General features: G+C 39.2%; 1 protein-coding gene across 10 annotated transcripts in view; it reads right to left on the reverse strand.

The window, feature by feature from the left end:
• ccser1 (coiled-coil serine-rich protein 1) overlaps window positions 1–8,860 on the reverse strand; it is a 108,323-nt gene that overhangs the window by 53,447 nt on the left and 46,016 nt on the right. For all 10 annotated transcript variants that reach the window (XR_002275149.1, XM_020602447.1, XM_020602448.1 and 7 more), the window contains one exon: window positions 3,375–3,452. Coding sequence is in view for 9 of the 10 variants with exons in the window: in XM_020602447.1 (XP_020458103.1) it covers window positions 3,375–3,452 (78 nt within the window). In the remaining variant the exon portion in view is untranslated. The remainder of the gene's footprint in view (window positions 1–3,374; window positions 3,453–8,860) is intronic.

An 8,860-nucleotide genomic window follows, 5' to 3' on the forward strand; every position in this document is an offset into this window, starting at 1 on the left:
CGGCCGTTCAGAGCTGTGGCCGTAAGGTCTCCGGTGCCTGTCGTGGTGGCAATCCTCAAACCCGGTGGTGGACACCGGAAGTAAGGGATGCCCTCAAGCTGAAGAAGGAGTCCTTTCGAGCCTGGTTGGCTCGTGGGACTCCTGAGACAGCTGACGGGTACCGGCAGCCCAAGCGGGCTGCAGCCCAGGCGGTTGCGGAGGCAAAAACTTGAGTCTGGGAAGAGTTTGGTGAGGCCATGGAGATGGCCTCACTGATGGCGTCACAAATTGATGCCTCTGTGTCAAATAACTTCTAATCCATTTCAGAACCATTCCTCTGATCCCATATTTATTAAGATATACAAACAGATATATGCTCATAAGCACCAATGTGGTACTGTGTGTGTCTGGAAATCAAATCTGGCTGGTGCTAGAACATTCCTGTCAGGGGAGAAGTGCCAAACAGATGTGTACACACAGAGTCAAGCTTGATCAGCATGTACATACCTTAGTGCATGCACAAGCAATTGAGTGATCGACCCATGTACTGTACACTATTTCGGGGGGAAAAAACACCCATTTGGTGGCTTATGTCAGCGTATAGGACAAAGTGAGAGAGAAAAGGAAACAAAAAGAGTGGGGATAATGAGAGAAAAAAAGAAGTGAAAAGAAACAAACACAGAAGACAGTTAACAACCTGAACTGGAGACTGAAAAGATAACTGATATTCTTTTATTATCAACAAATCATATCCAACGAAAAGACCAAAATCAACAATGCTTTGATTCCACTAACACTACTGGCTGTGAATCCAGGCTGATACAGTATAGCTCATTTCTGTCATACACCTTTAATGCTGTCTAAAAAACATTAACTCAGCAGTGAACCACAATGTTGCACAACTGCCTGATTGCCATGAACATAAGCACTGTGGTTTATTCTGAGTCAGTCCCACACATACTGTAACAACCTGCTGCCATAAGGACTCACTTGTGTATCAAATCTGCAGCTGGAAATAGTCCCTAATAAATGTACTATTTACTGATGAATGAATGGGCTTATGGTTGAGAGCCACAGGCTGGGAAAGTTGGCCAGTATCAAAAGATGGATGTAGACATTAATTTTTTGTTTTGTTTTTTTGTCTATTAATAAAATGACTTAAGAAAATCAAACGCAGAGGATATAGCCAACAATATGCTATGTTAGCTGCTGAAGTTAAATTATATGTTAACACGTATGCTGCATTGTCGAGAGCATCTTGACCAGCTGCATCACTGTCTGGTACTGCTATGGACCGCACGCGCCTGCAGAGAGTGGTAAAGACTGCGGAGAAGATCACCAGGACTCCACTGCCCTCTCTGCAGAGCATTTAGCACCGCAGGGTGTGTAGGAAAGCTGCCTGCATCCTCAAGGACCCCACCCACCCAGCACGGACTGTTCATACCCCTGCCCTCCGGTTGGAGGCTCAGAAGTGTGAAATGCAGGACTTCTAGACTGAAAAACTCTTTCTTTCTGACTGCAATCAAACTCCTAAACAGCTGACTCAGGATCTACCTCATGTAATTCCATCTGTACTGTTTACATACTCAGTTTGCACATGCATAATTGCACACTCACTGCTGAGTATTTACTTATATATATATCTGTGAGGCACATTTAAAGAACTGACAGCACTCATGTCTTTCCAGAGTCATGAGACTGTCAGGTTTGCCCTGTACTGAGCATTAGAAATGTGAGTACAAGCTACTACCTGATGATTATATGTTTAAGTTACATTCAGAAGCCCCTTTATTAGGTACATCTGTTAAAACTCCCATGCAATTCAGTACAAGAATTCAACCATAAATTCTACCTTTCCAAAGACTGCAATGTTGAGCTTGGCTGACACTGTCAGAGGGGTAGTCATTTAACCGTGTTTATCACACAGTTGGTCTTAGTGTTGTACTTTGATCACATTCAATTTTACAGTTCTAATAACTCAGTAAAGTGGTCACACACTGTAGATTTCCATTAAAAGCCATCTCATTGATAAATACTGTATGTTAATTTACACTCTGTTTCCCATCTCTGAAACATGGAGAGATTAAGAGAGACTGAGAGCTTAAAAGAGACAGTCGGTCAGTAAAGAAATATTATGACAACATTGCTGTCTGTGCCATTTGTGTTTTTAATCAGTCATCTGGTGCAAAAGCCCAAACATACATTCAAGTTCCTGACATACTGTAGGCAGTAAAATTAATTCTGGTTAATAACATTTGTGATCACAACACTATAATCTTTTGATTATGGTAAGCCTTTTAGCAAAAAATATAAGATCATGCAGCCTCACAACAATTAAGTCAGCCTCAGCCTGCCACAGTGAAATACTATCAACGTAACAAAAAGCTCATATCTCTTCTATAACTAATATTACTATTATTAGTATACATTACAGATTATTATAGGCTGCTGCATAAATAAAAACAACTACAAGAACTCACCTGCTGCAATTAAAAGGCTGAAAAGTGTTAGAATGTACAGAATGTTTCACTGCCTGTAGATTTGATTTTCAGAGACAGACATTTTTGCTACATGAACAGTCAAACAGTGGCAACAGCCTGAACAAAGCACTTTTCTGGAATGGGTGCTGTATGAGAGAAAAGCTCCAGGTCCCAACTCTGAGTGACTCCACACCAACTGTATGTTTTGTGGAGAATGTACCTGTGGATGCAGCTGTCTGAGTGGCCATTTAAGTGCTCACATAAGCCTGCATACGAATGTGCTCAATTTTGGTATCAACTCCACATCAGGTACACAGATCACAGAGAAAGAGAAGGGGATAGGTGCTGCTCTCAGGAAGACAAAGTAAGAGAGAGAGGACATGACAGGAGAGGATAGAGGAAGAGTCAGAAAATATGAGATCACAGTGCCAGAAAGTAATCAAACAAACAGATGCCAAATGAGACTCAAGTCAGTGGGTTGGACCGGCAACTCTCATAATATGGCTATAACGCTGACACATTATCCTGCTCAGGTCTGACATAATGTCTGCTTTACACTGCTTTGATAGAGCAGGTGACAAATTACAGATGTGTAGATGTGTAGAGAAAAACACTGACATCACAATGTATGGTGAATTTGAATCTATATATTTCATGTATGGTTTGGCTATTCCACAAATCAAAACACAGAAATCACTTTGCACTTCCCATCCTTGTCTACAGATACTATTCTCAATAAATAAATAAATAAAAATGTCATTTTTCTCTGGATGGACTGGAGTCCCAGTAATGCTGCTATTACATTATGTTGGTGGGAACTTGACAGAATTTGGTTTAATGCTTTCCATTACATTCATAACAGAAACCAAAGCCTGCCTGTTATTAAAGAAGCATAGTTCTGTAGCCGGATCTTACCAGTTCACTCTGGAGCTTGAGAATCAGCTCATCTTTCTCCCTCAGTTGTTGCATCAAGGCCTCCTCTCTGCCAAGATCCTAAACACAAAGACACTATGTTACTCATTAGTCAGGACACTGCAGACAAGAGTGAGTTGTCTATAGGTCCATATCCCCACAGAAGCAATACACAGAGACTAAGAGCATGACAACATACAAAGGTGTTTGTTTGTGTGTGAGAGACAGAGATTTTATGGCTGTTTCCATAAATGTTTACATACTGTCTGTTTGCAACAGAGGTGGGAAGCAACAAAGTACAAATATGTCATTACTGTACTTCAGTAGATATTTCAGGTATCTGTACTCTACTTGAGTATTTATTTTTCTGACAACTAATTACTTTTACTCGCTACCTTTAGAAATGTCCTGAATGGCTACTTTTCACTTGTATACTCCGACTACATTTTGCCATCTCTGGTTTGCAACAGTTTTATGTTCATTTGAGTGTATTTATTGCTTGTCTTGCTAGTGTGTGTGTGTGTGTAAGTATAATAAAGTTGTCATGTAGTGCATGCTGCAGGACTGACTCTCTTTGTCTCTTGGTGATAATACTGGTGTTTCATATGGTGGCACCCCAGAGCACAAAGCACTTTAATATGACCTTGTGCCGTTGGGGGACATGGGGAGGAAGGAGATGAGCACAAGAAAAAAACTGAAGAGGGAGGTGAATAATAACAATAGAAACATCTTACGGCACTTTTCAAAACTAGTTTTACAGCAAAAAAGACACATTACAGATGCTTCCTAAAACGTTTTGATGTTCATGATGTATGTGGACCGTGCTTGCGAGTATAATTACGCTGCAAAGATGAATTAACTTTGTTTGTTGCATTCATCCATTGCATATATTAAGCTCCTTAAACAAAAATATATGACATGAATTTTGTTTTCAAGTTTCTGAAGTGAAAAAGCCAACATTTAAGTCTGCCAACCTGATTTTCACTGTCACCAATTTCCAAACCCCAGTCAACAGCCAAGCTGCCAGAAGATCTCAGGCTCCACACTGGTTCCAGACCTAGTATTTGTCATTGAAATTTTCAACTTAAGTCTAAAACAAGCAGGCAGTCAAAAGAGTGACACAGTGAGAAGGAGAGAAGAAAAGGTAACGTGAGACAGAAAGACAGAGAGAGAGAGAAGGAGCGATAAGATGGTGAGAACAAAATGACAGACAGAAAGTCATTACCTCTTCAAGGACATAACAGTAGAAGGAAAAAGGGTCAAGATAACGGGGGAAATGAAGGGAAATGTGAAGAAAAGGGGACAGTGATAGAGAGAAAGAGAGGATGAAGAAGGCCCGAGGCTGAGGTCTGAAACTGTGGGGAGTCATCTCCAGTCACTACAGACTGGGAGTGAGAGGGAGACCACCAGGGAAACATACAGCTGCAACACTGTCCTCTAAATGACCTCTCTGATGCAAACACAAGCACTGCTATTCCTCAAATCATATTTAAAAAAACATCAGAAATGAAAAAAGTAATCTGCACAGTACACAAATGTCTTGTATCATAATTGTTACAGACTGTACAAAGCTAGAAATGGGTGGGAAAATCATTTAAAAAAATGTGTTTAAACTGTTACAGTGGCTGCATGATGAAGGCACTTGTTGAAAGGAGAGAGAAGCTGATACAGTTCACACTCAGGTGCACTCAAGCCTAGTGTGTTTTATGAGCTGTGATTGGATGGAAAAGCAAAATAATAGCATCTTATCTTGGAACCAGAAAAGGTTTTCAATACAAAACAAACAAGCAACACTTTCTTTAATACATTTTCATAGTGACTTGACTTGAATGATAAGACTGGAGAACGTTTGGAAAGACCAATATACTGAAGACCTGCAATGTGTCTGAAAACGTTTCGATGGGTTGTGTCATCTGGCTCCCTAATTTTAAGGACTTTTACTAATGCTGGTGTTTTGGGGGGCTTGAGCTTGGCTCAAGATAATCACCAGGGAGGACAAAGCCAAAAGCTTTCAGTGCTTCCATTTAGATAAAAGAATATCCTTCCCAAGAAGAACAATTAACAAAAACAACACAGTGGTGTTGAATCAGAATGGACTATTTACCTGGCTTTACAGGGGGGCAACTGGTATTTATAGATAATAAGGAGTAAGTTTTTCCTACGGCCGGAACACACACAAAAAGAGCACAGAAATTACTAACATCAAATCAGAATGGGACAGAAAAATCACTTACATGCTGTGATAATTACTCCATTAGTCGGCCTCTAAAATTAATCTCACCCGACTAGCACTGAGGGGTGCTCTAAATGAGCTGTCTGGCTGCAACTGCACAGTGTTTTTGCTTCTGTAGTCTGTGTGTGGATGACTGTACATGTACATGAGTAGTTGTGTTTTAAATGTTACGTGCAGGCCTATGACTAAACGCATGTAGAGTTTATTGACTTAAAAGAAAACAATAAGAAGGTGATGGGTGTAAGGATAAGAAAAAGGAGAACGTTAACGTACTTCAAATAGGCCAAGCAGTGTTCAGTGTCAAGGACATGCTCATATGATCCCAATGCGGTGACCTACAATTCAAAAAAACATGTACTGGCCTAACTTTGTAGTCACTTGGCTCAAATACCCACTGCTGAGCATGTACTACCCTACAAAAATCATTTCAAAGAGGAGAATATTACCAAACCTTAAAGGAGAAGCGGGATTGTGCTTGCTGAAAGCAGCAACACAATGTGCATCAAGTCCAACCTTTTTTTTTTCCTTGCAAGGCTTAATTGAATGAAAAAAAGCTGTGGAAAAAAGATGGGGCATGTGAATTAATTTTTAATGTCACTGGAACTTGATCAAAATTATTGGAGTGTATCCACTTTGTGATTTTGTTTAGCAATAGTGGCCACTCTATGCTTGCAATCAGCAGCCAGTTAAAAAGGGTATTGAGATTTACATTCCCACTGTTAGCAGAAGTGATCCAATTTGTTAACTTTGTTGAGAAACACACTTGAGAAAATGTGAGGTTTATTTCCCCCTTCCTTTACTATAGAGTGCTTGAAAAATATCGAGGAATTCTTTTCCCTTTGTGAGGTCATCTCTTGGAAATTTCTTGCTAAGAACGCTAACCCATATTATTATATTACATACAGTACATGTCTTCCTAAATAAACCTCATTTATACAAAATTACTTTTTGTGTCAAAATTACATTGTACTTTATTACCTCTGACTGGGAGTGTAAAGGTACATGTATTCATACTAAACCGTTTCGGTACAGGACTCTAGGTTTGTGCAGATGTTTACCACAATCTTTAATAGTACCTAACAGTTGGATTGTTTTGCAGCTGGAACATTTATTTTGATTCGCACACAAACATTAAATGATGGAGCGCAATAAACAGCACACATGGCTTATAGAGGACTACAACTGCCATGGAAATAATAATAGGAGGTTTAATATGAGATTAAATGTCATTTAATCGGACAATAACATCAGAAATTAACAAATGATTTTATTGATTTATGTTTTAATAGGCAATAAAAGGTGGAATTATAAAAACTAGCTTAGCCAAGCCTCTGGCTAGCGAGACAGAGCAACTAGACCCTCCCTTTTCATTAGGGTCTCCTGTTTGGAAACACTTCAGCTTCCAGGTGCAATACAACAACGAACACAGACAAGCAGATAAGATGCCTTATTAAGGATAAACTTCATTTGTTTATTTTTTATTGCTCTCTGGTTCAACACATGGTGAACGGTTATCTTTTTGGCAACACGTCAAACTCATTTGAAACGGTTTAATACAGACTTCTGTGCACCTGGATATATACTGGACATGACAAGCTGTGACGCTGTTATCCTCTTATATAAACTGAAGGACATGTTGTGTCTGGTGAACAGATCCTCTACCAGACTGATCCAATGGCTTAGAGAATAAAAATAAAGACTGACAGGTCACATTGAAACAGTTAGTGTAACCTATCAAACCAGTTCTGTAATATTTACACTGTTTAAAACAGAAACGAGATATCACCTGCCTAGACAGTGTAAAATGTAATAATACTGTAAATTAAACTGTTATTAGGATGTTTTACTGTGAATACTCAAAGCTGAGAGTTGTGGTAGCAGAACTAATATAGATGATTTCTGAGGTACTGCTACATCCTCTTAAATCTTTTTTGGTTGTCAGTGCTCACTCCACAACCCCGTTAGCAAAGCACAAATTATGAGTCATGTTTTCCTCTTTATAGCAGGTATCATGGAGAGTTATTTTAGAAACACAGCTGTTTAGTGTTAGTTAGCCTGGGGTAGGGCAGTTAATGTGAAACGTTTTGGTCTTCCTTTTAAAGCTCTACAAAATTTCATTTGATATTTTCATATTGAGTCTAAGAAAAAATTACTGACCTAAGATGTTTTGCTCCAGACCTAACTGACTTCCTAGGATGTTGGCATAATGAATAATTTAAGATGTAAAAGGCCTATTGAGATTCAGCTATTAAGGTTTTGATTTTATCACAAATTCTCATATCACAAAACAAAAAAAGCGGAATTCTGAACCCCCACAACTCTTCTGATCACCCCTCCCTCTCTTTGTCACATTAACACACTTCAGTTTGTGACAGTGTGTATGAGAAACTGGCCATGGTAGTTGTTAGTGTAAAGCTTGGGCAGAAAGGTTTATCTAAAATAATAAAGTGGGAAAGAGAAACAGATGGAGAGAGAGATGAGATTGGCAGACTGTTTTGTGCTACTACTTTATTGAAATTAACATTTTGTGTATTTTGAAATATAAACAGTATGTGTATGATGTGATAGCCTGTGATGTGCTGACTGAAACTTTTATCTTTACTTGTAGTTCCCCATGTCTGAGGAAAGAAAGGTGAATGTACACAAATGTCAATTAATCTGGTACAAAAATTGTCCTAACTTTATTTTCTTTCTTTATTATTCATTTATTTTACCTAAGTCTCCTAAAATACAGTAGAACACTAACTGGGACAAAATCTGGTAAAAATCATGTCATATGCATTCGGTCTAAATTAAACTAGGACAGACTGTGACACTGCAGCCTCTCAGGTGGTAACTGCAGATTATTTTTACACCCACAGTCGCTTTCTGGAGTGCCAGGGCAAATGCTCTTCTTTTCACCCCTCCCTCAATCCCTCTTTTACTTCTTCCCCACCCTTCCCTCTTTCTCTAACATCCTACTCCTCAAACTCTTTGTTCATTTTTGCTCCTCCATCTCACATACTCCTGTATTCATTTTCTCCTTTTACTGTTAGCTTAACATCACCAAACTGAAGGCATTCCTTTTATATGCACCTCTACTGTAGGTTTCACACTTCTCCATCATCCCCTCTCTCCTCACTCCATCTTATATTTAAGTTGAACTGTGTGCCATTCTCAGCACTGCACCTATTTCCTCATATTTAGCTCCTCCTCATGCAATATGCCCTTTCCATTTTTATGTTGTTGCTTTTTTTTCTACTGCCTCCAGCTCTGT

The sequence above is a fragment of the Monopterus albus genome, unplaced genomic scaffold (genome assembly GCF_001952655.1).
Source record: "Monopterus albus unplaced genomic scaffold, M_albus_1.0 scaffold56.1, whole genome shotgun sequence".
Taxonomy (NCBI): domain Eukaryota; kingdom Metazoa; phylum Chordata; class Actinopteri; order Synbranchiformes; family Synbranchidae; genus Monopterus; species Monopterus albus.